At 54.0% G+C, this 25,949-nt stretch overlaps 2 protein-coding genes across 3 annotated transcripts; both read right to left on the reverse strand.

The window, feature by feature from the left end:
- Nucleotides 1-5,677: 5,677 nt before the first annotated feature.
- Nucleotides 5,678-7,655, reverse strand: LOC123928479 (protein FAM71A-like). Of its 2 annotated transcripts, XR_006815716.1 has the most exons (2): nt 5,883-7,655; nt 5,678-5,727 (listed from the first exon to the last, which is right to left on the reverse strand). XR_006815716.1 is itself a non-coding variant. In XM_045983690.1 (1 exon), exon 1 carries the CDS (start codon nt 7,485-7,487, stop codon nt 6,042-6,044), a length of 1,446 nt encoding a protein of 481 aa, XP_045839646.1. In that variant the 5' UTR covers nt 7,488-7,655; the 3' UTR covers nt 5,799-6,041. The 2 variants fall into 2 exon arrangements, 1 of the variants encoding a protein (XP_045839646.1); XM_045983690.1 differs by lacking the exon at nt 5,678-5,727 and having other exon boundaries at nt 5,799-7,655.
- A 10,675-nt stretch (nt 7,656-18,330) lies between these two features.
- On the reverse strand, nt 18,331-20,472 carry LOC123928003 (protein FAM71A-like). The gene is made up of 2 exons (XM_045983007.1): nt 18,700-20,472; nt 18,331-18,544 (listed from the first exon to the last, which is right to left on the reverse strand). The coding sequence occupies exon 1, from the start codon at nt 20,302-20,304 to the stop codon at nt 18,859-18,861; it is 1,446 nt and encodes a 481-aa protein (XP_045838963.1). The 5' UTR covers nt 20,305-20,472; the 3' UTR covers nt 18,331-18,544; nt 18,700-18,858.
- Between the last annotated feature and the right edge of the window lie 5,477 nt (nt 20,473-25,949).

Consider the following 25,949-nt stretch of genomic DNA (forward strand, 5'->3'; position numbering starts at 1 on the left):
AAAATAGGAGCTTCCTTAACACGAGAAACCCTTAAACATGGATGAACAAGACTTTTAAGAGCTCAGCGATGTGTGAGATTTCAAAACCAATTGGGAAGCCAACATCTAACTTTGCCTATCCAGGGCATTACGACAAAGTTACCATTTCCTATAGGTCACCATATTATGTGTTTAAGAAGTATATTTTCATGGGAAAGGGAGAAAAGGCACCCATCCCAGCGGGTTGGTTAGAAGGAAAGAGATGAGCAACAGCCCATGTTGGCCAGGATGTGGAAACAGCTGAGCTCCCACGCATTCCTGGTGGGAGCGCGGAATGGCACGGTCCCCGTGGAATTAGCATGTAGGACTGAACGTTTGTGTATATTCAGTTCCATTTCGAAGTATATGTCTGACAGAAACGTATGCATATTTTTACCCAAAGATCTGCGTATCAATGTTCATAGCAGCGCTATTCTTAGGGGCCCCAAACTGGAAGTAACTGCAACACCCACCAATGGCTTCATGAATCAATAAATTGTAGTATGTGTCTGTAATGAAATATAGCTGGGAGAAGGAATAATTGCCACAAAAGTCATGGACCACTCTCATGACTATGATGTTGAGGGAAAGAAACCAGAGTCAAAGAATACATACAATGTGATTCCATTTACCTAAAGTGCAAAAAGAAGCAAAATGAGTCTCCGAGGTCAGAGGTTAGGACAATGGTTACCCCGGGGTGGTAGAGAACACGAGGGGGGCTTCTCGTATGTATGTTATCTCTCAAACTCAAATGTTAAAAACAGGAGGAAGGACATGCTCTCGAAGCAAAGGATTTGCTTCAAACTTTCTAAAAAGTTTTACGAAAAACTTTTAAATTAATCCATTAATTGAATTCATTTTAATTCAATTAATTCAATTTAATTATGAACAACTTTAAATTTAATCAATTTCTAAACTTAAATTAAATTTAATGAAAAGGAGACTTTGAATTTCTCCTTCTTTAATCTCACGTAAATTGCGAATGGCAAGGTGCTGGGTTTATGGCGATGTCCGTGGGAGAAAGAAACAGGGGCGACGTGGTCAGCAGCAACTGAAACTGGGGGAAAGAGGCCAGCCCTCGAAGGAAGGTGCTTCTCCGAGGCTCCTTGCTGCCAACTGTATTGCGTGCACGCAAGCGCATTTCTAGAAAGATCTTTCCCAGACTTCTGCAGGTCCCGGCACATGTAGCAAACGGCAACATGGGAAAGGCATACTGGGGTGTCACATGGGGCTCCCGGCCGCCACAGCCAACTGGCTGGGTCGTCCGGGTGCCCCCAAGATGAGTGGTACCATTTCCTCCGCACACTTGTGGGAAAACGCCCACTTACAGAGGGTGGGAAACATGAACCTCCATAACGCATTGTAAGTTCTCCTGCTCTTCTGCTCCAGGAAAATCCAGCTCTATGTGCCCTTCCTTTCTGGATTACAGGTCCCATTTGCAGCAATGAAGATCATGGGGTCCAGGGCTTTATGGAGCATTCCCGGTCTCTCCTTCATGCCGTGGTCTCATTTCCGCTTCCAGCCTCATTTCCCAACACACCCTCACCCCCTTCCCACTGCCCTCCCCCACCCTATCCCCTAAACACATGATATCTTGGGCGCGCTGTTCTTGCCTGTCATCTAGAAACATCGCCCAAGACCCCCAAGCTCCCAGGTCGTCCTCGTTCTCCATCATCTCTCTGCTCAGACCTTCCCTTCTCTGACGCCTCCTCCTATACACTACCCAAGGCCGCCACCACGCCCTGATGTGCGCTCCTGGTATGTGTGTGTATACATGAATGATCTTGCCCAGAGGAGGTGCTCAACAGTTGTTTCTCGAATGACTTCCAGGCTGCAGAGAGACCGCGACACTAATCCCACCCTACCCCTATTCTGGATGGTCACTCATTGTCCCCTTGAGTTGGAACCCCCAAGTTCCTAGGGTCCCCGTCTTAAGGCTACTCCACACTCTGCCATTCCCCTGCCTTGGGAGCCATGCAGCCTGCAGGGGAGATATTACCCACTCCCCGCCCCCCACCCCCACCCCAGCTCACAACTCTGGGATTAGCATTAGGCCAATTGTGGTGTGACAAAGGGAAGGGGTGACTGTCCCTTAGCGTCAGTCCCGGCTCCCATCATTCAAGCAATAGCCCGTAGCACCAGGATGTGGCCACAAGGGACTCTACTGGGCGACACTTACCTGTACAGTGGAGGAGGGTTTGTGTGAATCCATCTTGCCCGGATGCACAAGGGGCAGCTCAAGGAGCTCTCGTCTCCTGTCCGGTTCCCTTTGGCTGCCTTATCCTGATGTTTTACCCCCTAGCCACCGAGAAGCTGTTTTATATCTTCAGACATTCCTCCTTGCTTCCAGGAGCCTCTCTTCTTGCTATCCCCTTTCCACCAACAGTCACCGCGGGGAAGGGCACTTCCCCTTTGGTCTGTTTTCCCTCCTTTAGATGAGTGCTGAGCCTATGCCATGAGCTCCGTGTCCCTCCAGGATGTGGGATGGAAAATTGTCCTGTGCCATCTTCTCAACATGTCCTGACTCTGCCCCCTTCTGTTTCCCCAACGCCACCCAGGATTAGGTTTCTTCCTCTCTGGCCAGGATTAATACAATCCCGGCTTCCTGGAGCATCGCCGGTCTCCAGACAGACCCCCGGCCGCCAGCTGTCCACCCTGGCTTTCAATGGCTCCCCTGGGCCCAGACGTTCACACAGCACCCCAGGTGCCCCAAGATCCAGCTGCCTGATTCTCCAGCCTCACGTCCCCTTGGGCTCCAACCGGCAGTACTGAAATGCCTGTAATTGCTCAACACATCGTGATGTTTCAGGTTTTTGTCCTTTGCACACATTCTTGTCTGCGACCTGCACCTCTCCATGCTGTGCCCTGAGCTCCCCATACTTCCTCCGCCTGGCAGAGCCCTAGTCACCCTTAAAGCTGCTGATTCCTCTGTGAACCCGTCCCCGACCTCAGACTCCTTCCCATGCCCCGGAACTCCTCCTCGGAATGGATCGTGGGCCCTGAACACACGTCTCTCCTTGTGTCTGTCATTTAGAGTTGGGATGAGTGCTCAAGCCTGTCCTGTTTTCCCCATCCCCTCCACAGCTCCCTGCGGGAGGCCGAGCTAGCACTCAGGCGGTGATACATGGAAGGTCTTGCCTCACCCCTCTCTGAACCATCGCCTCCACCTTGAGCAAGTCCTTTAAATGCTCTGAACTCCACTTTGCTGACCTGCCAAATGGAGACCTGGGAATATCAGAACAACTTGAAATCATTAAAGAACTTTTGGGGCACCCGGGTGGCACAGTGGGTTAAGCCTCTGCCTTAGGCTCAGGACATAATCCCAGGGTCCTGGGATGGAGCCCCACATGGGGCTCTCTCCTCAGCGGGGAGCCTGCTTCCCCCCTCTTTCTCTGCCTGCCTCTCTGCCTATTTGTGATCTCTCTCTGTCAAATAAAATCTTAAAAAAAAAAAAAAAAAAAGAACTTTAACCGGCTAAGTGCTGTTCAACAGCTAAATGCTAAGCAGATTGTCTTTATTCCAGACTGGCGTTTACCTACACTTGCCCGTGTGGGAATCAGAGGGTCAAAGGAATGGGATGTGATCTTTTTGTAACCTCGCTGCCTTGAGTCCAGGGAAAAGCTGGTTACGAGTCAACTATTAATTCTGTCTCCCCGCAGCAACGAGTCTTCTCTGAAGCTCTGGGTTAATGATCCCGAGGTTGTTTTCCTCACAGGGCCAAACCGTTTCTAATCTTTGGCGTGTTCTTGTTCTATCCTTTAAGAATAACTTGACTCACTCCAATAATTCTCCATTCTGGGGTTGTGAACCTGGTTTGGCCCGAGGAAACGGTGACTGTGTGGGGGTCCCTGGCTCCTTTCCTTCCTCATCCGTGCCCCCGCCCCATGGCCACCAGCACCCTTCCCTTTACAAAGAGAAGAGACTCCCCTCTTCATCACACGGAAGGGCCAAGCACATATGCTGGGACCTAACGACTACTCTCCCTCACGTGAAGTTTAAGGATTTGTTTTCTGAACTCTGAAGGGGAGACTTGGTAAGGAGAAACCCCTTGCAATTGTTTCTCCGTACCAAAGTGTAATTAGTGGCGGTGGGAGGAATGGATTGTAGGGAGATTCCCGACTGGTCCCTGGAATCCCAGGCTGTTTATGGCTGCAGGGCAGGTCACACAGAGGCTGGGGATAGAAGTCTGGGGGCCAGACACCGCTCCAGGGTGGTCTGGACACTCTTGAGATAAGACCAGCTGACGGCTGTGAACTCACTGAAATTCAAAAGCCAGCTCGCAGTGGCTCACTACCAGGAGTCCCCCAGCTCCCATCCCTCCCTCCCCTTAATCTGGTACATTCGGTGCAGAGTTTGGGAACACAGTGGTGGAAACGCTTTGCCTAAAGGAGTGGGTCACTGTTCTGCAAAGGTTCCACTGTGCCATAGGAACAAGTTCACTTTTCTGAGCCTCAGTGCTCCTATCTGTAAGACAGAGATTACATTTACCGTAGGTAAATTATTACAAGAACCCAGAACCCAGTTTAAAGAGACCAGACCTTCCGGACATAAGACAAACACTTCTGCGCATACATAAGAGTGAAAACGTAAGGGAAGGCCTGGGTATGTCTGGAGCAGTAATTTCATCACAACTGCCCCGGCGTTTCTCGGACCATTCAGACTGCAGAGATCTGATGGCCGAACAGAACATTTCCAACAGCGCTGAAAGCCCGGTCTTCGCCTCGCGATCCTGTCTTGCTTTTTCCACACTGTCCTGAATTTTGTGTGCACTGTTCCCTTGTTTTTGTCCCACGCGTACTTTTAAAAGTTTAATTTTAATTTAATTTAATTTTATTTTTTGTACCACATGTACTTTCGATCTTGTTTTTGAATTATTCTATAGGTGGAATAGGTTACATTTTTTTCTTATTTTTTTTATAAACATATAATGTGTTTTTATCCCCAGGGGTACAGGTCTGTGAATCGCCACGTTTACACACGTCACAGCAGTCACCATAGCACATACCCTCCCCAATGTCCATAACCCCCCTCCCCCTCTCCCCACCCCCCTCCTCCCAGCAACCCTCAGTTTGTTTTGTGAGATTAAGAGTCACTTATGGTTTGTCTCTCTCCCAATCCCATCTCGGTTCATGTAGTCTTCTCCTACTCCCCTAACCCGCCATGTTGCATCTCCACGTCCTCGTAGCACAGAATAGGTTGTTATCGTAGGCCAGGGTACGCCGCTGCGCACTGTTGCACGTTTTCTCTCTCTCACATCGCACTCTGTTGTCAGCTGTGTTGATGGTAGTTTGGGCTGCTTGCGGTGTTGGGCTCCTTTTTGCTCTAAGTGTTCTCGCTGCCTTGGCAAGTTCTTTCCTGGGTATATACCCTGGGTATTTACAGGTTCTCAGTCTATTGCCAGCAGAGGCTGCTGCTCCCCTCTTCCCTCCACTGAATAGCCTGTAGACATGGGGAGTCCCCCCGTTCTTTCTTTGTCCCGTCTACGGACCTTCAGGGCTTAGGAACATTTGTAAACCGAACGAAATGGGGGAGGTGAGCTTTCTGGGCCATACTTTGACTTTCAGCTGTGGCCCCAGGAAACAAGCCAGACAGGCCTTGAGGCAGGATGCTTTGGCTCTGAGCATGGCTGTGAGGTGGGGGCGGTCCTCGACTGGACCCTTGGGTCTTAGGTGGCGGCCCCGCTGTGAGGTCACTACTGGGCTGCAGGACCTAGAAATTCAAACAGAACGCAGCAGGCCATTGTCAGATTGGTATATTTTTATTCACTAACGTTTTTTAAAAAAAAAATGAAATATTCCAGTGAGGGGAGCTAGAATGGGGTCTCCGGGGATACGTCCCCAGCTGCGGAGATCTCTGGGTCTTACTCATGGGCTTCGAGTCAATGTCTGCATGAGCTCAGACGTCCCGCTCCCCGCGCTCTCCCAGCCGTGGCGGCTCTCCGCCGCGTCGGCGAGGGCCTCCATGCCGCTCTTTTCCGCTGTCTTCGACGTGTACGCGCCTCTGCCGCGTGGGGAGGCCCGGCTTCAGGCAGTGAGCCTGGCTCTCAGGTTCCTCAGGAACCCGCGGATCCTGCCAAGCGTCTTGGTGCCTGAGGCCCAGCTGCCAGCGGGGAGGCTCCGCCCCGACTTGTGGGAGGTCCCGGCCTCCTCGGCGATGGGGGCGTGGCTGGTGGCGTCGTCGGGGGCGGGGCTGACGGCGTCGTCGGGGGCGCGCCTGCGGCGCGCGGGGCTGCGGAGGCCCTCGTCCTTCTTGTCTTCCGGCGCGGCTGTGTGGCCGCCTAAGGAGCGGCTGGAGGCCTTCGGGGTGATGTTGTTCCCCGGGGCCTTGTGACGGCTCTCGGCGGCCCTGCGGTGGCCGGAACTGCGGGAGGCTCGCTCCTCCCGGCGCTCCTTGCGCTCCCTCCGCTCCCTGCGGAGCGGCCTTCCCGCCGGCTCCCCACTGCCCGCCGAGCTCGACGCGTCCGAGAGGAGCTGGCCTTCCGACCCGTCCGCAGCGGCGTCTCCCGCAGGCTTGCCGGCAGCTCCGGTCCCGGCGAACGGCAGGCGTAGGCGGGCCTCCCCCGCTGCGAGCTCTGCCGCTGTCCCTGCGGCCGCCACTGCCGCGGCCACCGCGGCCTCCCCGGCGGCCCCCGCCTCGGTCCTGGCCCCTGCTGCCGACTCCCTGTAGAGCCCGGTAGCTTTTGTTGTTGGGGCAGCTAGAGTCGACAGGCTGTTGGGTGTGGGGGGGTCCTGAAAGATCTCCTCCCCGCCAGCGAAAGCTGCAGAGGTGGCCCCGGCCACCTCAGAGTCCACGTGGAGGCTCCTGACGCTGACCTGGTCCTGATGCCCTTCTCCTTGGAAATCTGCCCCTGCTGGGTACCACCCGTCCTGTTGTTCACACAGGGGCATGCCCAGCTTGTCCTCCGCTGGAATGGCGTAGGTACTGCTGTGACTGTCCACTGGCGGCCGCAGGAGGTGAACGAGCTTTTCCCAGTAGGGGAAGAGGTCTTCGCGTGCATCCAGAGCGGGGCTCAGCTGCAGGTAGCAGGAGCGGCCGGTGGCGAACTTGAGGCGCAGCTGTTGTTTCTCGCGGTCATGAATGGAGATCCGCACAAACTTCAAGGGAAGGAGCCTGGTGAGCTCCAGGGTCCCCCAAGCCTTGCGGCCTTTTCCCTTGGTGGTCTGGCCCCGGTCGGAGTCCTCTTCACAGCCGGTGTCCGGGCGGGCCAGCAGCATGACATCTGGGCTCGGGAGGCCGGGGCTGGTGGATGCGATGCCCACGGTCACCATTCCGACTCGGTGGTGCACGTCGACGACTTCCCCTTTCTTTGTTATTTCAATAAAGTCACTTTCAAACAGGGGTGTGTTTTTTAAGAGATAGTATTCTCCCCTGCGCAGCTGTCGCTGGAGTTTCCCCATGGCGGTGTCGAACATGCCCACCCCGGAGGCGCTGTGCACCCTGTGATGGGGTGGCCGAGTGGATGGAGACATGGGCCAGGCAGGGGGTGGGCTTGATCTGGGGGCTGGTCCCTGGAGCTTGTCCTCCTCCGCCTGGTTGTGTTGGCAGAGGGTGCAGCCCCGCTCCTGCGGCACTGGGCTGGCTCTGTGGCGGGGTCCCAAACCCACCGCGCCCCTCAGGCCACAGGCCACAGGCCCCGCTTTGGCTCAGAACCTCCCGGAGACAGGGGTCAGGGTGGGGGGCCCTGAGGGTGACCGCGGGGACGCTGGTGGGTGCCTGGACCTCAGACTGAAGCTCTGCAAGGGTATAGAGCTGGACGGCGGCTCCCCCACCTCACCTCTGTCCCTCACTTTTTAATCTTCCTGATAGGCTGCCAACTGCGAACTGGGAACTGCAGTCCTGGTGAGACTAACCTCTGTCTCAGCCCGCACCCTGCGCAGCCCTATTTATCCTCTGCTGCCCTTTGTGACCTGTCACCGGCACATACCCCTTTGTTGTCATCCCGCAGACACCCCCTCAGGGCAGGGCCGTCATCCTCCCCCCAAGTGCCCCCCTGCCCCCACAGAGGACAGGCCCACCCTGCCAGGGACCCAGGCGGGTATCCAAATAAAAAGGGCTTCAAATGGAACAATTTTGTGCGGGGAATTTTTTTTCCCTCCCCCAAATTCGGAAGATTCAGCGCCTGGACACAATCTCTAGGAATGACTATAAGGCGATGGGATACGTTTGAACCGTTTGAGCTCTTGGTTTCATCTTATCCAAGAACCCAGAACTGGCAGTCTTGATGCTTAACCTGTTCCGTCCTAAGATGGCAGTAGACGTGGCTGCTAACAGCCATTAACAGCCCTGAAGGATGACAAGAAAAACGGCCTCCCCTAGGCACCCGGCCCTGTTCTCCACACACGACGATGAGAGTCCATCAGGTTTGGCAGTGTTCCCACTGGCCCGTTTTATGAGGAGAGGGAGGTGACATCATCAGCCCAACTTCACGGAACTAATGGTGGTAGAGGCCACGTTTCCGGGCAGGTCTACCGGCTTCTAAAGCCTCGTTCGGAACCACCATAGTACTTGGCTCCCCACAGCTTGGCCCAGCCACAGGTTTTCAACCAGACTGATTTAAGACCTTTCTGAGGCACTGTGGGAAGTTGCACGACTCCCTGTGTGTATGGATGTTGTGGAGAGAACCTAGGCCACTACTTCAGACAGCGGCTGGGCTGAATTGGGAATTAAATTTTACAGGGGGGGCATCTTGGTTCCTCCCCTCGCTTGTGCTTCCACGAGCAGCCCATCTGTGGAAACCTGGTTATTCTCTCTCAAGAGCGCCCCACCCAGGTTTTCGTCCCTTCTCCTCCAGTGCAATGAAGCGGGGCTTGGGAAGGGGGTGCTGAGAGGTCATCTGGGATTCCAAGAGTTTGCCAAGCAGCCTCCTGGGGCAACAGGTGTGCTTTGGAAGCAGCAACGCCTGTGGGGAGCATGTGCCCTTGTACGTACGTCCTGCCTTCCTGCCCCTCCCACACAGCTAGCCCCAGAGTGAGTGATTTCTGAACTGTTGCTTGAAAGTTCTAGAAAGATTATCTGCTCCCAACTCTCGTATCTCCCGGTTTGATGTTATGCCCGAAATCCGACATTTGGGATTCATTCCTTGAAAATAAAGGCCTTTCTGTTCAAATGCACACACGAGTGCATCAACAGGGGAAAGGACAAATTCGAGGTGGTCTATCCCTACAGTGGGATGTCATTCGGCTGCAAAAAGAAATGAGGAAGTGCTACGTGCTCCAACAGGGATGAATCCTGAAAGTAGGATGCTAAGTACAAGAAGCCGGATGCAAAAAGCCACATGCTGAACGATTTCATTTCGACGAAATGTTCCAGAAGAGGCAAATCCATAGATAGATGTTAGATTTGAGGTTGACTAGGGCTGGAGGGAGGGGAGTGTAGGGAGCGACTGCTTAATGAACAGGAACAGGATTTACTTGGTGGGCATGAAAAGTCTGGAACTAGATAGTGGGGATGGTCTCACCGCACTGTGAATGTACTGAGTTTCACTCTCTCGAGAGTGGGTACGACGGTAAACGTTATGTTGTAGTTTCTCTCTCTCTTACACAGTGCACATATACATTCCTGCTTGGAGCCCTTTAGAAAGGTCAGTGGTGTGACTGAGCTTTCCATGTCCCCAGCTGTAAAATGGGGTAAGAGTTGCTGTGAGCATTCAACGCGATAATGCACGTGAAGTGTTGAGCGTTATCGTGGAACTCAGTAAATTGTAGCTGTCGTAATCATTCATCCTCAGCGGACCCTTTAAGCGTCGGTGCAGATTCCTTCCTGAGAGCAGTTTTTGAGAAGACAAACTGAGAAGCTTCTGGGGTTAGAGCTAGTATGAGAACACCGAAGGATGCTCTATGGGCCAAACTGGCTTCTTCTGAGTCCCGGCTTCAGGCAGATCCATGAAAACACAGAGAAACTGACCACAACCAGAGTATGGGATGCACGGAGAGGAAAGGCTTCATATGGGTTTGGGTTTCCAGGGTTTGTTCAAAGCCCATGGGGAGAACGTGGGATGAAGATGGAAAATAGCATTTTAGCTCTTGGCAGAAAGTGCAAGTTTTCATTCCAGAATGCCCTGGGGCCAGAATCCTGTAGAACTCTCAATTCTGAAAGAGGTGTCTGGCCAGATGTCAGGGAAAGGCAAGGGGACAAGGATGAGGTCAGGAGAGGGGGTGGACTCTCCACGCCCTGCAGTGTGACGTCACCACCCCAGCAGGAGGCAGCCGCAGGGAAAGACACTGGCAAACCTGCTGTCTGATTCTGGCGGAGGCCCCCATCCCGTTAATTCTCGCAGATCCTCCCAACCTTCCCTCTCCGGGGACTGTGGTACAAGAGGAACTAAACAACTTGATGGTAAGTACATATTCATCTTTTTTTATTCAAGTTTCGAAACACAAACTCGGCGACAGAAAAGTAAGCCGCCTTTAGTGCCCTTGATAAAAGGAGCTTTCCTTTCCCCTAAGCATAGCTGTAGGCGGGGCCAGGCCAGCTAGACGGAGCCGGCCAATCAGCGGGGCATGCATATATTTACTGAGGTGAGTTGCAATCCCATTGGCCACCTGTGTGTGGGCCGGGCTCCCCCACCTCTCTAAAGGCTGGTCTGTGAGGCTGCGGGAGGGGCGTGGGTAGAGGGAGCCCTTAGAGTAGGCATTAGGGGAGCCTTTGGGAGCCCTTAGGGGAGTGGTAGGAGTGGTAGTGTCGGGCTTGTGGAGAGTGACAGCGCCCTTTTCCTCGTCGGGAGCATCAGGAACGACATTGCTGGGAGCCTCGCCGCCCTGAGCAGCCTGGTCAGGAGCCGGCAGCGCCGCCTGGTCGGGAGCGGCCTCGCACTGGGGAGCGAGCGGCCTGTGGTACAGTGAGGGTGAGGCAGGGAGCCTCCAGGAGGGACCCCAGGGCAAGAGGGCGGCGGCCCCCAGCAAGGCCCGGGCACCTACCGGTCAGTTTGGTTTCTGTGGCATGGCGCGAAATAAAGCTTTGCTTGATTTTCGCTTTGTGTCAGTCTCGTTCCTTTGATCACGGGCCCTAACAATAACCGGTGTTACTTTTCGGATCAATGTTTTTGGCCATAGCCACCACCCACTTCCTTCCTCTCCAATTCATTGTCCATGGCAGCTGAAAAAAAACGGTCTTGAGTTTTCGTAACAGCTGATTGGTGGCACCTACACGTACAACCGGAGGGTAAATGCGAGAAATGCTCCCCCACCCCTTAGAGAAACCAGATTATCTCCTGCAAGCGGGGGCGAACAGGCGCTAGCACCCACTGGATCTTTAGAGATTGGCAAGTGTCCCTGGTGTGCAAGCAAAGCAGCCCCATCGGGACACTGGTGTCGCAGGGGTTAACTTGAACCGCGCAGGAGTTCAGAGGAGCAAGCTTCCCATTCCTGTGCACAGGAGTCTGAACCTGGAATGAAGCTACTCTCTGTCTCCAGAAAGACGTTCGTGGCAGACCAGCCCGCTTTTATTTCTCGCCTCTTAGGGATACCTTTGTGTGCAGGCATAGAGCAAGGGCGCCTTGGCTGAACTGGTTGTTACTTGCCGGTCAAGTTTAGAGGATTCTTGGATTTCAGCATCAGAAAGGAGCCCTTGTGTCTGGGTCCGGTCGGTCGGTTGGAGGGGGCCCGGTTGCCCTAAGCCTGACTTGGTCCGTCCACAAGACCCCCTGTCCATCACTGAAGGCTGGGTCCCCGGCCAGGGCTGGGAGGGGCCTCTCTGATTTTGCCCCTCGGCCAAGAGGCCGCAATGACACCGGAAAGTTGAGGGAGTGGACGTGAAACAGAAACAGATGGCTTTAGTTCCAGGAACTCAGAAATGGAAGGAAAGGTTGTAGATATGCTTTGAGACCCACTATGGCCTAGGTTTTGGCTGTGCCGGCCGGAACTCTGCCGCTGACCTTGGGAAAGCCCCTCTCCTCTCTAGGCCTCAGCTTCCTCGTATGTCAAGTACATCTGGGATTAGTCAAGATCCTTCTGGGTCTGACAGGCTGTGGGGTTCTAGGTGTCCCAGGACTCTCTCTGTTTCCCGGGGGTCAATGAGCCTGAAGGCATGTGGCGAGCGATAGGGAGAAGGGGACCAAGAGATGTCCAGTGCGGGTTCTTGTGAGTTCAAGTAACTGAAAGGGGGAGGACAGGAAAGGGGTAAGAAAATCAAGAAGACGGAAGCACGTAAGAGGGGAGCTGAGGAGAGGGAAAGGAGGAGACCCGGCGGTGGCGCGGTGACCCCAGGCCCCTCAGGTCCAGCCGGCCCGGCTGACTTTGTTACAGTGGGGGGTGAGGGAGTGGCAAATCTTGTTTTCCCAAGAAGGCCACACTACCATGGCCGCCCCCGCGTCCTTTTGCAATGTGGTCTTGTCGTTGCCCTGTGAAGAAGGAAAAGTTCAATTTCTCTCCCTTAAAACCTGGGTTGCCCTTCGGACTCACTTGTAGCCGGTGGAATGAGGGAGCAGTTCCGTGGGGGGCCTTCTGAGGCTCAGGGAGCAGCAGCTTCCACTTGGCTATCTTGAGATATTTGCTCTGAGGGAAGCCAATCTGACCACCCGTGACCACCACCAGGAAGGCCACGTGTAGGCATTCCTGCGGAGAATCCCAGCTTAGAGCCATCTCCCGCAAGGCACCAGACACGTGAGTGAGGATTTCTTTGAGTCTCCAGCCCGGACTTCTGATTCACCTCACTCCATACCATGAGGAGCAGAGGAAACCGCTCCCCGTGGAGCCCTGCCCAAAATCTTGATGTAGAAGAATCTACGAGATACCATTTTATAGGTCACAAAGTTTGGGGGGAGTTTGTTATAAAGCAAAAGGATGGTAGGAGAGGCTTATAAAAATAGGAGCTTCCTTAACACGAGAAACCCTTAAACATGGATGAACAAGACTTTTAAGAGCTCAGCGATGTGTGAGATTTCAAAACCAATTGGGAAGCCAACATCTAACTTTGCCTATCCAGGGCATTACGACAAAGTTACCATTTCCTATAGGTCACCATATTATGTGTTTAAGAAGTATATTTTCATGGGAAAGGGAGAAAAGGCACCCATCCCAGCGGGTTGGTTAGAAGGAAAGAGATGAGCAACAGCCCATGTTGGCCAGGATGTGGAAACAGCTGAGCTCCCACGCATTCCTGGTGGGAGCGCGGAATGGCACGGTCCCCGTGGAATTAGCATGTAGGACTGAACGTTTGTGTATATTCAGTTCCATTTCGAAGTATATGTCTGACAGAAACGTATGCATATTTTTACCCAAAGATCTGCGTATCAATGTTCATAGCAGCGCTATTCTTAGGGGCCCCAAACTGGAAGTAACTGCAACACCCACCAATGGCTTCATGAATCAATAAATTGTAGTATGTGTCTGTAATGAAATATAGCTGGGAGAAGGAATAATTGCCACAAAAGTCATGGACCACTCTCATGACTATGATGTTGAGGGAAAGAAACCAGAGTCAAAGAATACATACAATGTGATTCCATTTACCTAAAGTGCAAAAAGAAGCAAAATGAGTCTCCGAGGTCAGAGGTTAGGACAATGGTTACCCCGGGGTGGTAGAGAACACGAGGGGGGCTTCTCGTATGTATGTTATCTCTCAAACTCAAATGTTAAAAACAGGAGGAAGGACATGCTCTCGAAGCAAAGGATTTGCTTCAAACTTTCTAAAAAGTTTTACGAAAAACTTTTAAATTAATCCATTAATTGAATTCATTTTAATTCAATTAATTCAATTTAATTATGAACAACTTTAAATTTAATCAATTTCTAAACTTAAATTAAATTTAATGAAAAGGAGACTTTGAATTTCTCCTTCTTTAATCTCACGTAAATTGCGAATGGCAAGGTGCTGGGTTTATGGCGATGTCCGTGGGAGAAAGAAACAGGGGCGACGTGGTCAGCAGCAACTGAAACTGGGGGAAAGAGGCCAGCCCTCGAAGGAAGGTGCTTCTCCGAGGCTCCTTGCTGCCAACTGTATTGCGTGCACGCAAGCGCATTTCTAGAAAGATCTTTCCCAGACTTCTGCAGGTCCCGGCACATGTAGCAAACGGCAACATGGGAAAGGCATACTGGGGTGTCACATGGGGCTCCCGGCCGCCACAGCCAACTGGCTGGGTCGTCCGGGTGCCCCCAAGATGAGTGGTACCATTTCCTCCGCACACTTGTGGGAAAACGCCCACTTACAGAGGGTGGGAAACATGAACCTCCATAACGCATTGTAAGTTCTCCTGCTCTTCTGCTCCAGGAAAATCCAGCTCTATGTGCCCTTCCTTTCTGGATTACAGGTCCCATTTGCAGCAATGAAGATCATGGGGTCCAGGGCTTTATGGAGCATTCCCGGTCTCTCCTTCATGCCGTGGTCTCATTTCCGCTTCCAGCCTCATTTCCCAACACACCCTCACCCCCTTCCCACTGCCCTCCCCCACCCTATCCCCTAAACACATGATATCTTGGGCGCGCTGTTCTTGCCTGTCATCTAGAAACATCGCCCAAGACCCCCAAGCTCCCAGGTCGTCCTCGTTCTCCATCATCTCTCTGCTCAGACCTTCCCTTCTCTGACGCCTCCTCCTATACACTACCCAAGGCCGCCACCACGCCCTGATGTGCGCTCCTGGTATGTGTGTGTATACATGAATGATCTTGCCCAGAGGAGGTGCTCAACAGTTGTTTCTCGAATGACTTCCAGGCTGCAGAGAGACCGCGACACTAATCCCACCCTACCCCTATTCTGGATGGTCACTCATTGTCCCCTTGAGTTGGAACCCCCAAGTTCCTAGGGTCCCCGTCTTAAGGCTACTCCACACTCTGCCATTCCCCTGCCTTGGGAGCCATGCAGCCTGCAGGGGAGATATTACCCACTCCCCGCCCCCCACCTCCACCCCAGCTCACAACTCTGGGATTAGCATTAGGCCAATTGTGGTGTGACAAAGGGAAGGGGTGACTGTCCCTTAGCGTCAGTCCCGGCTCCCATCATTCAAGCAATAGCCCGTAGCACCAGGATGTGGCCACAAGGGACTCTACTGGGCGACACTTACCTGTACAGTGGAGGAGGGTTTGTGTGAATCCATCTTGCCCGGATGCACAAGGGGCAGCTCAAGGAGCTCTCGTCTCCTGTCCGGTTCCCTTTGGCTGCCTTATCCTGATGTTTTACCCCCTAGCCACCGAGAAGCTGTTTTATATCTTCAGACATTCCTCCTTGCTTCCAGGAGCCTCTCTTCTTGCTATCCCCTTTCCACCAACAGTCACCGCGGGGAAGGGCACTTCCCCTTTGGTCTGTTTTCCCTCCTTTAGATGAGTGCTGAGCCTATGCCATGAGCTCCGTGTCCCTCCAGGATGTGGGATGGAAAATTGTCCTGTGCCATCTTCTCAACATGTCCTGACTCTGCCCCCTTCTGTTTCCCCAACGCCACCCAGGATTAGGTTTCTTCCTCTCTGGCCAGGATTAATACAATCCCGGCTTCCTGGAGCATCGCCGGTCTCCAGACAGACCCCCGGCCGCCAGCTGTCCACCCTGGCTTTCAATGGCTCCCCTGGGCCCAGACGTTCACACAGCACCCCAGGTGCCCCAAGATCCAGCTGCCTGATTCTCCAGCCTCACGTCCCCTTGGGCTCCAACCGGCAGTACTGAAATGCCTGTAATTGCTCAACACATCGTGATGTTTCAGGTTTTTGTCCTTTGCACACATTCTTGTCTGCGACCTGCACCTCTCCATGCTGTGCCCTGAGCTCCCCATACTTCCTCCGCCTGGCAGAGCCCTAGTCACCCTTAAAGCTGCTGATTCCTCTGTGAACCCGTCCCCGACCTCAGACTCCTTCCCATGCCCCGGAACTCCTCCTCGGAATGGATCGTGGGCCCTGAACACACGTCTCTCCTTGTGTCTGTCATTTAGAGTTGGGATGAGTGCTCAAGCCTGTCCTGTTTTCCCCATCCCCTCCACAGCTCCCTGCGGGAGGCCGAGCTAGCACTCAGGCGGTGATACATGGAAGGTCTTGCCTCACCCCTCTCTGAACCATCGCCTCCACCTTGAGCAAGTCCTTTAAATGCTCTGAACTCCACTTTGCTGACCTGCCAAATGGAGACCTGGGAATATCAGAACAACTTGAAATCATTAAAGAACTTTTGGGGCACCCGGGTGGCACAGTGGGTTAAGCCTCTGCCTTAGGCTCAGGACATAATCCCAGGGTCCTGGGATGGAGCCCCACATGGGGCTCTCTCCTCAGCGGGGAGCCTGCTTCCCCCCTCTTTCTCTGCCTGCCTCTCTGCCTATTTGTGATCTCTCTCTGTCAAATAAAATCTTAAAAAAAAAAAAAAAAAAAAGAACTTTAACCGGCTAAGTGCTGTTCAACAGCCAAATGCTAAGCAGATTGTCTTTATTCCAGACTGGCGTTTACCTACACTTGCCCGTGTGGGAATCAGAGGGTCAAAGGAATGGGATGTGATCTTTTTGTAACCTCGCTGCCTTGAGTCCAGGGAAAAGCTGGTTACGAGTCAACTATTAATTCTGTCTCCCCGCAGCAACGAGTCTTCTCTGAAGCTCTGGGTTAATGATCCCGAGGTTGTTTTCCTCACAGGGCCAAACCGTTTCTAATCTTTGGCGTGTTCTTGTTCTATCCTTTAAGAATAACTTGACTCACTCCAATAATTCTCCATTCTGGGGTTGTGAACCTGGTTTGGCCCGAGGAAACGGTGACTGTGTGGGGGTCCCTGGCTCCTTTCCTTCCTCATCCGTGCCCCCGCCCCATGGCCACCAGCACCCTTCCCTTTACAAAGAGAAGAGACTCCCCTCTTCATCACACGGAAGGGCCAAGCACATATGCTGGGACCTAACGACTACTCTCCCTCACGTGAAGTTTAAGGATTTGTTTTCTGAACTCTGAAGGGGAGACTTGGTAAGGAGAAACCCCTTGCAATTGTTTCTCCGAACCAAAGTGTAATTAGTGGCGGTGGGAGGAATGGATTGTAGGGAGATTCCCGACTGGTCCCTGGAATCCCAGGCTGTTTATGGCTGCAGGGCAGGTCACACAGAGGCTGGGGATAGAAGTCTGGGGGCCAGACACCGCTCCAGGGTGGTCTGGACACTCTTGAGATAAGACCAGCTGACGGCTGTGAACTCACTGAAATTCAAAAGCCAGCTCGCAGTGGCTCACTACCAGGAGTCCCCCAGCTCCCATCCCTCCCTCCCCTTAATCTGGTACATTCGGTGCAGAGTTTGGGAACACAGTGGTGGAAACGCTTTGCCTAAAGGAGTGGGTCACTGTTCTGCAAAGGTTCCACTGTGCCATAGGAACAAGTTCACTTTTCTGAGCCTCAGTGCTCCTATCTGTAAGACAGAGATTACATTTACCGTAGGTAAATTATTACAAGAACCCAGAACCCAGTTTAAAGAGACCAGACCTTCCGGACATAAGACAAACACTTCTGCGCATACATAAGAGTGAAAACGTAAGGGAAGGCCTGGGTATGTCTGGAGCAGTAATTTCATCACAACTGCCCCGGCGTTTCTCGGACCATTCAGACTGCAGAGATCTGATGGCCGAACAGAACATTTCCAACAGCGCTGAAAGCCCGGTCTTCGCCTCGCGATCCTGTCTTGCTTTTTCCACACTGTCCTGAATTTTGTGTGCACTGTTCCCTTGTTTTTGTCCCACGCGTACTTTTAAAAGTTTAATTTTAATTTAATTTAATTTTATTTTTTGTACCACATGTACTTTCGATCTTGTTTTTGAATTATTCTATAGGTGGAATAGGTTACATTTTTTTCTTATTTTTTTTATAAACATATAATGTGTTTTTATCCCCAGGGGTACAGGTCTGTGAATCGCCACGTTTACACACGTCACAGCAGTCACCATAGCACATACCCTCCCCAATGTCCATAACCCCCCTCCCCCTCTCCCCACCCCCCTCCTCCCAGCAACCCTCAGTTTGTTTTGTGAGATTAAGAGTCACTTATGGTTTGTCTCTCTCCCAATCCCATCTCGGTTCATGTAGTCTTCTCCTACTCCCCTAACCCGCCATGTTGCATCTCCACGTCCTCGTAGCACAGAATAGGTTGTTATCGTAGGCCAGGGTACGCCGCTGCGCACTGTTGCACGTTTTCTCTCTCTCACATCGCACTCTGTTGTCAGCTGTGTTGATGGTAGTTTGGGCTGCTTGCGGTGTTGGGCTCCTTTTTGCTCTAAGTGTTCTCGCTGCCTTGGCAAGTTCTTTCCTGGGTATATACCCTGGGTATTTACAGGTTCTCAGTCTATTGCCAGCAGAGGCTGCTGCTCCCCTCTTCCCTCCACTGAATAGCCTGTAGACATGGGGAGTCCCCCCGTTCTTTCTTTGTCCCGTCTACGGACCTTCAGGGCTTAGGAACATTTGTAAACCGAAAGAAATGGGGGAGGTGAGCTTTCTGGGCCATACTTTGACTTTCAGCTGTGGCCCCAGGAAACAAGCCAGACAGGCCTTGAGGCAGGATGCTTTGGCTCTGAGCATGGCTGTGAGGTGGGGGCGGTCCTCGACTGGACCCTTGGGTCTTAGGTGGCGGCCCCGCTGTGAGGTCACTACTGGGCTGCAGGACCTAGAAATTCAAACAGAACGCAGCAGGCCATTGTCAGATTGGTATATTTTTATTCACTAACGTTTTTTAAAAAAAAAATGAAATATTCCAGTGAGGGGAGCTAGAATGGGGTCTCCGGGGATACGTCCCCAGCTGCGGAGATCTCTGGGTCTTACTCATGGGCTTCGAGTCAATGTCTGCATGAGCTCAGACGTCCCGCTCCCCGCGCTCTCCCAGCCGTGGCGGCTCTCCGCCGCGTCGGCGAGGGCCTCCATGCCGCTCTTTTCCGCTGTCTTCGACGTGTACGCGCCTCTGCCGCGTGGGGAGGCCCGGCTTCAGGCAGTGAGCCTGGCTCTCAGGTTCCTCAGGAACCCGCGGATCCTGCCAAGCGTCTTGGTGCCTGAGGCCCAGCTGCCAGCGGGGAGGCTCCGCCCCGACTTGTGGGAGGTCCCGGCCTCCTCGGCGATGGGGGCGTGGCTGGTGGCGTCGTCGGGGGCGGGGCTGACGGCGTCGTCGGGGGCGCGCCGGCGGCGCGCGGGGCTGCGGAGGCCCTCGTCCTTCTTGTCTTCCGGCGCGGCTGTGTGGCCGCCTAAGGAGCGGCTGGAGGCCTTCGGGGTGATGTTGTTCCCCGGGGCCTTGTGACGGCTCTCGGCGGCCCTGCGGTGGCCGGAACTGCGGGAGGCTCGCTCCTCCCGGCGCTCCTTGCGCTCCCTCCGCTCCCTGCGGAGCGGCCTTCCCGCCGGCTCCCCACTGCCCGCCGAGCTCGACGCGTCCGAGAGGAGCTGGCCTTCCGACCCGTCCGCAGCGGCGTCTCCCGCAGGCTTGCCGGCAGCTCCGGTCCCGGCGAACGGCAGGCGTAGGCGGGCCTCCCCCGCTGCGAGCTCTGCCGCTGTCCCTGCGGCCGCCACTGCCGCGGCCACCGCGGCCTCCCCGGCGGCCCCCGCCTCGGTCCTGGCCCCTGCTGCCGACTCCCTGTAGAGCCCGGTAGCTTTTGTTGTTGGGGCAGCTAGAGTCGACAGGCTGTTGGGTGTGGGGGGGTCCTGAAAGATCTCCTCCCCGCCAGCGAAAGCTGCAGAGGTGGCCCCGGCCACCTCAGAGTCCACGTGGAGGCTCCTGACGCTGACCTGGTCCTGATGCCCTTCTCCTTGGAAATCTGCCCCTGCTGGGTACCACCCGTCCTGTTGTTCACACAGGGGCATGCCCAGCTTGTCCTCCGCTGGAATGGCGTAGGTACTGCTGTGACTGTCCACTGGCGGCCGCAGGAGGTGAACGAGCTTTTCCCAGTAGGGGAAGAGGTCTTCGCGTGCATCCAGAGGGGGGCTCAGCTGCAGGTAGCAGGAGCGGCCGGTGGCGAACTTGAGGCGCAGCTGTTGTTTCTCGCGGTCATGAATGGAGATCCGCACAAACTTCAAGGGAAGGAGCCTGGTGAGCTCCAGGGTCCCCCAAGCCTTGCGGCCTTTTCCCTTGGTGGTCTGGCCCCGGTCGGAGTCCTCTTCACAGCCGGTGTCCGGGCGGGCCAGCAGCATGACATCTGGGCTCGGGAGGCCGGGGCTGGTGGATGCGATGCCCACGGTCACCATTCCGACTCGGTGGTGCACGTCGACGACTTCCCCTTTCTTTGTTATTTCAATAAAGTCACTTTCAAACAGGGGTGTGTTTTTTAAGAGATAGTATTCTCCCCTGCGCAGCTGTCGCTGGAGTTTCCCCATGGCGGTGTCGAACATGCCCACCCCGGAGGCGCTGTGCACCCTGTGATGGGGTGGCCGAGTGGATGGAGACATGGGCCAGGCAGGGGGTGGGCTTGATCTGGGGGCTGGTCCCTGGAGCTTGTCCTCCTCCGCCTGGTTGTGTTGGCAGAGGGTGCAGCCCCGCTCCTGCGGCACTGGGCTGGCTCTGTGGCGGGGTCCCAAACCCACCGCGCCCCTCAGGCCACAGGCCACAGGCCCCGCTTTGGCTCAGAACCTCCCGGAGACAGGGGTCAGGGTGGGGGGCCCTGAGGGTGACCGCGGGGACGCTGGTGGGTGCCTGGACCTCAGACTGAAGCTCTGCAAGGGTATAGAGCTGGACGGCGGCTCCCCCACCTCACCTCTGTCCCTCACTTTTTAATCTTCCTGATAGGCTGCCAACTGCGAACTGGGAACTGCAGTCCTGGTGAGACTAACCTCTGTCTCAGCCCGCACCCTGCGCAGCCCTATTTATCCTCTGCTGCCCTTTGTGACCTGTCACCGGCACATACCCCTTTGTTGTCATCCCGCAGACACCCCCTCAGGGCAGGGCCGTCATCCTCCCCCCAAGTGCCCCCCTGCCCCCACAGAGGACAGGCCCACCCTGCCAGGGACCCAGGCGGGTATCCAAATAAAAAGGGCTTCAAATGGAACAATTTTGTGCGGGGAATTTTTTTTCCCTCCCCCAAATTCGGAAGATTCAGCGCCTGGACACAATCTCTAGGAATGACTATAAGGCGATGGGATACGTTTGAACCGTTTGAGCTCTTGGTTTCATCTTATCCAAGAACCCAGAACTGGCAGTCTTGATGCTTAACCTGTTCCGTCCTAAGATGGCAGTAGACGTGGCTGCTAACAGCCATTAACAGCCCTGAAGGATGACAAGAAAAACGGCCTCCCCTAGGCACCCGGCCCTGTTCTCCACACACGACGATGAGAGTCCATCAGGTTTGGCAGTGTTCCCACTGGCCCGTTTTATGAGGAGAGGGAGGTGACATCATCAGCCCAACTTCACGGAACTAATGGTGGTAGAGGCCACGTTTCCGGGCAGGTCTACCGGCTTCTAAAGCCTCGTTCGGAACCACCATAGTACTTGGCTCCCCACAGCTTGGCCCAGCCACAGGTTTTCAACCAGACTGATTTAAGACCTTTCTGAGGCACTGTGGGAAGTTGCACGACTCCCTGTGTGTATGGATGTTGTGGAGAGAACCTAGGCCACTACTTCAGACAGCGGCTGGGCTGAATTGGGAATTAAATTTTACAGGGGGGGCATCTTGGTTCCTCCCCTCGCTTGTGCTTCCACGAGCAGCCCATCTGTGGAAACCTGGTTATTCTCTCTCAAGAGCGCCCCACCCAGGTTTTCGTCCCTTCTCCTCCAGTGCAATGAAGCGGGGCTTGGGAAGGGGGTGCTGAGAGGTCATCTGGGATTCCAAGAGTTTGCCAAGCAGCCTCCTGGGGCAACAGGTGTGCTTTGGAAGCAGCAACGCCTGTGGGGAGCATGTGCCCTTGTACGTACGTCCTGCCTTCCTGCCCCTCCCACACAGCTAGCCCCAGAGTGAGTGATTTCTGAACTGTTGCTTGAAAGTTCTAGAAAGATTATCTGCTCCCAACTCTCGTATCTCCCGGTTTGATGTTATGCCCGAAATCCGACATTTGGGATTCATTCCTTGAAAATAAAGGCCTTTCTGTTCAAATGCACACACGAGTGCATCAACAGGGGAAAGGACAAATTCGAGGTGGTCTATCCCTACAGTGGGATGTCATTCGGCTGCAAAAAGAAATGAGGAAGTGCTACGTGCTCCAACAGGGATGAATCCTGAAAGTAGGATGCTAAGTACAAGAAGCCGGATGCAAAAAGCCACATGCTGAACGATTTCATTTCGACGAAATGTTCCAGAAGAGGCAAATCCATAGATAGATGTTAGATTTGAGGTTGACTAGGGCTGGAGGGAGGGGAGTGTAGGGAGCGACTGCTTAATGAACAGGAACAGGATTTACTTGGTGGGCATGAAAAGTCTGGAACTAGATAGTGGGGATGGTCTCACCGCACTGTGAATGTACTGAGTTTCACTCTCTCGAGAGTGGGTACGACGGTAAACGTTATGTTGTAGTTTCTCTCTCTCTTACACAGTGCACATATACATTCCTGCTTGGAGCCCTTTAGAAAGGTCAGTGGTGTGACTGAGCTTTCCATGTCCCCAGCTGTAAAATGGGGTAAGAGTTGCTGTGAGCATTCAACGCGGTAATGCACGTGAAGTGTTGAGCGTTATCGTGGAACTCAGTAAATTGTAGCTGTCGTAATCATTCATCCTCAGCGGACCCTTTAAGCGTCGGTGCAGATTCCTTCCTGAGAGCAGTTTTTGAGAAGACAAACTGAGAAGCTTCTGGGGTTAGAGCTAGTATGAGAACACCGAAGGATGCTCTATGGGCCAAACTGGCTTCTTCTGAGTCCCGGCTTCAGGCAGATCCATGAAAACACAGAGAAACTGACCACAACCAGAGTATGGGATGCACGGAGAGGAAAGGCTTCATATGGGTTTGGGTTTCCAGGGTTTGTTCAAAGCCCATGGGGAGAACGTGGGATGAAGATGGAAAATAGCATTTTAGCTCTTGGCAGAAAGTGCAAGTTTTCATTCCAGAATGCCCTGGGGCCAGAATCCTGTAGAACTCTCAATTCTGAAAGAGGTGTCTGGCCAGATGTCAGGGAAAGGCAAGGGGACAAGGATGAGGTCAGGAGAGGGGGTGGACTCTCCACGCCCTGCAGTGTGACGTCACCACCCCAGCAGGAGGCAGCCGCAGGGAAAGACACTGGCAAACCTGCTGTCTGATTCTGGCGGAGGCCCCCATCCCGTTAATTCTCGCAGATCCTCCCAACCTTCCCTCTCCGGGGACTGTGGTACAAGAGGAACTAAACAACTTGATGGTAAGTACATATTCATCTTTTTTTATTCAAGTTTCGAAACACAAACTCGGCGACAGAAAAGTAAGCCGCCTTTAGTGCCCTTGATAAAAGGAGCTTTCCTTTCCCCTAAGCATAGCTGTAGGCGGGGCCAGGCCAGCTAGACGGAGACGGCCAATCAGCGGGGCATGCATATATTTACTGAGGTGAGTTGCAATCCCATTGGCCACCTGTGTGTGGGCCGGGCTCCCCCACCTCTCTAAAGGCTGGTCTGTGAGGCTGCGGGAGGGGCGTGGGTAGAGGGAGCCCTTAGAGTAGGCATTAGGGGAGCCTTTGGGAGCCCTTAGGGGAGTGGTAGGAGTGGTAGTGTCGGGCTTGTGGAGAGTGACAGCGCCCTTTTCCTCGTCGGGAGCATCAGGAACGACATTGCTGGGAGCCTCGCCGCCCTGAGCAGCCTGGTCAGGAGCCGGCAGCGCCGCCTGGTCGGGAGCGGCCTCGCACTGGGGAGCGAGCGGCCTGTGGTACAGTGAGGGTGAGGCAGGGAGCCTCCAGGAGGGACCCCAGGGCAAGAGGGCGGCGGCCCCCAGCAAGGCCCGGGCACCTACCGGTCAGTTTGGTTTCTGTGGCATGGCGCGAAATAAAGCTTTGCTTGCTTTTCGCTTTGTGTCAGTCTCGTTCCTTTGATCCCGGGCCCTAACAATAACCGGTGTTACTTTTCGGATCAATGTTTTTGGCCATAGCCACCACCCACTTCCTTCCTCTCCAATTCATTGTCCATGGCAGCTGAAAAAAAACGGTCTTGAGTTTTCGTAACAGCTGATTGGTGGCACCTACACGTACAACCGGAGGGTAAATGCGAGAAATGCTCCCCCACCCCTTAGAGAAACCAGATTATCTCCTGCAAGCGGGGGCGAACAGGCGCTAGCACCCACTGGATCTTTAGAGATTGGCAAGTGTCCCTGGTGTGCAAGCAAAGCAGCCCCATCGGGACACTGGTGTCGCAGGGGTTAACTTGAACCGCGCAGGAGTTCAGAGGAGCAAGCTTCCCATTCCTGTGCACAGGAGTCTGAACCTGGAATGAAGCTACTCTCTGTCTCCAGAAAGACGTTCGTGGCAGACCAGCCCGCTTTTATTTCTCGCCTCTTAGGGATACCTTTGTGTGCAGGCATAGAGCAAGGGCGCCTTGGCTGAACTGGTTGTTACTTGCCGGTCAAGTTTAGAGGATTCTTGGATTTCAGCATCAGAAAGGAGCCCTTGTGTCTGGGTCCGGTCGGTCGGTTGGAGGGGGCCCGGTTGCCCTAAGCCTGACTTGGTCCGTCCACAAGACCCCCTGTCCATCACTGAAGGCTGGGTCCCCGGCCAGGGCTGGGAGGGGCCTCTCTGATTTTGCCCCTCGGCCAAGAGGCCGCAATGACACCGGAAAGTTGAGGGAGTGGACGTGAAACAGAAACAGATGGCTTTAGTTCCAGGAACTCAGAAATGGAAGGAAAGGTTGTAGATATGCTTTGAGACCCACTATGGCCTAGGTTTTGGCTGTGCCGGCCGGAACTCTGCCGCTGACCTTGGGAAAGCCCCTCTCCTCTCTAGGCCTCAGCTTCCTCGTATGTCAAGTACATCTGGGATTAGTCAAGATCCTTCTGGGTCTGACAGGCTGTGGGGTTCTAGGTGTCCCAGGACTCTCTCTGTTTCCCGGGGGTCAATGAGCCTGAAGGCATGTGGCGAGCGATAGGGAGAAGGGGACCAAGAGATGTCCAGTGCGGGTTCTTGTGAGTTCAAGTAACTGAAAGGGGGAGGACAGGAAAGGGGTAAGAAAATCAAGAAGACGGAAGCACGTAAGAGGGGAGCTGAGGAGAGGGAAAGGAGGAGACCCGGCGGTGGCGCGGTGACCCCAGGCCCCTCAGGTCCAGCCGGCCCGGCTGACTTTGTTACAGTGGGGGGTGAGGGAGTGGCAAATCTTGTTTTCCCAAGAAGGCCACACTACCATGGCCGCCCCCGCGTCCTTTTGCAATGTGGTCTTGTCGTTGCCCTGTGAAGAAGGAAAAGTTCAATTTCTCTCCCTTAAAACCTGGGTTGCCCTTCGGACTCACTTGTAGCCGGTGGAATGAGGGAGCAGTTCCGTGGGGGGCCTTCTGAGGCTCAGGGAGCAGCAGCTTCCACTTGGCTATCTTGAGATATTTGCTCTGAGGGAAGCCAATCTGACCACCCGTGACCACCACCAGGAAGGCCACGTGTAGGCATTCCTGCGGAGAATCCCAGCTTAGAGCCATCTCCCGCAAGGCACCAGACACGTGAGTGAGGATTTCTTTGAGTCTCCAGCCCGGACTTCTGATTCACCTCACTCCATACCATGAGGAGCAGAGGAAACCGCTCCCCGTGGAGCCCTGCCCAAAATCTTGATGTAGAAGAATCTACGAGATACCATTTTATAGGTCACAAAGTTTGGGGGGAGTTTGTTATAAAGCAAAAGGATGGTAGGAGAGGCTTATAAAAATAGGAGCTTCCTTAACACGAGAAACCCTTAAACATGGATGAACAAGACTTTTAAGAGCTCAGCGATGTGTGAGATTTCAAAACCAATTGGGAAGCCAACATCTAACTTTGCCTATCCAGGGCATTACGACAAAGTTACCATTTCCTATAGGTCACCATATTATGTGTTTAAGAAGTATATTTTCATGGGAAAGGGAGAAAAGGCACCCATCCCAGCGGGTTGGTTAGAAGGAAAGAGATGAGCAACAGCCCATGTTGGCCAGGATGTGGAAACAGCAGAGCTCCCACGCACTCCTGGTGGGAGCGCGGAATG

This window comes from Meles meles, chromosome 17, assembly GCF_922984935.1.
Source record: "Meles meles chromosome 17, mMelMel3.1 paternal haplotype, whole genome shotgun sequence".
NCBI lineage: Eukaryota > Metazoa > Chordata > Mammalia > Carnivora > Mustelidae > Meles > Meles meles.

Bases quoted from the DNA above. Each gene is read 5' to 3' on its own strand.
- LOC123928479 (XM_045983690.1), bottom strand. From the start codon at position 7,487: ATGTCTCCATCCACTCGGCCACCCCATCACAGGGTGCACAGCGCCTCC.
- LOC123928003 (XM_045983007.1), bottom strand. From the start codon at position 20,304: ATGTCTCCATCCACTCGGCCACCCCATCACAGGGTGCACAGCGCCTCC.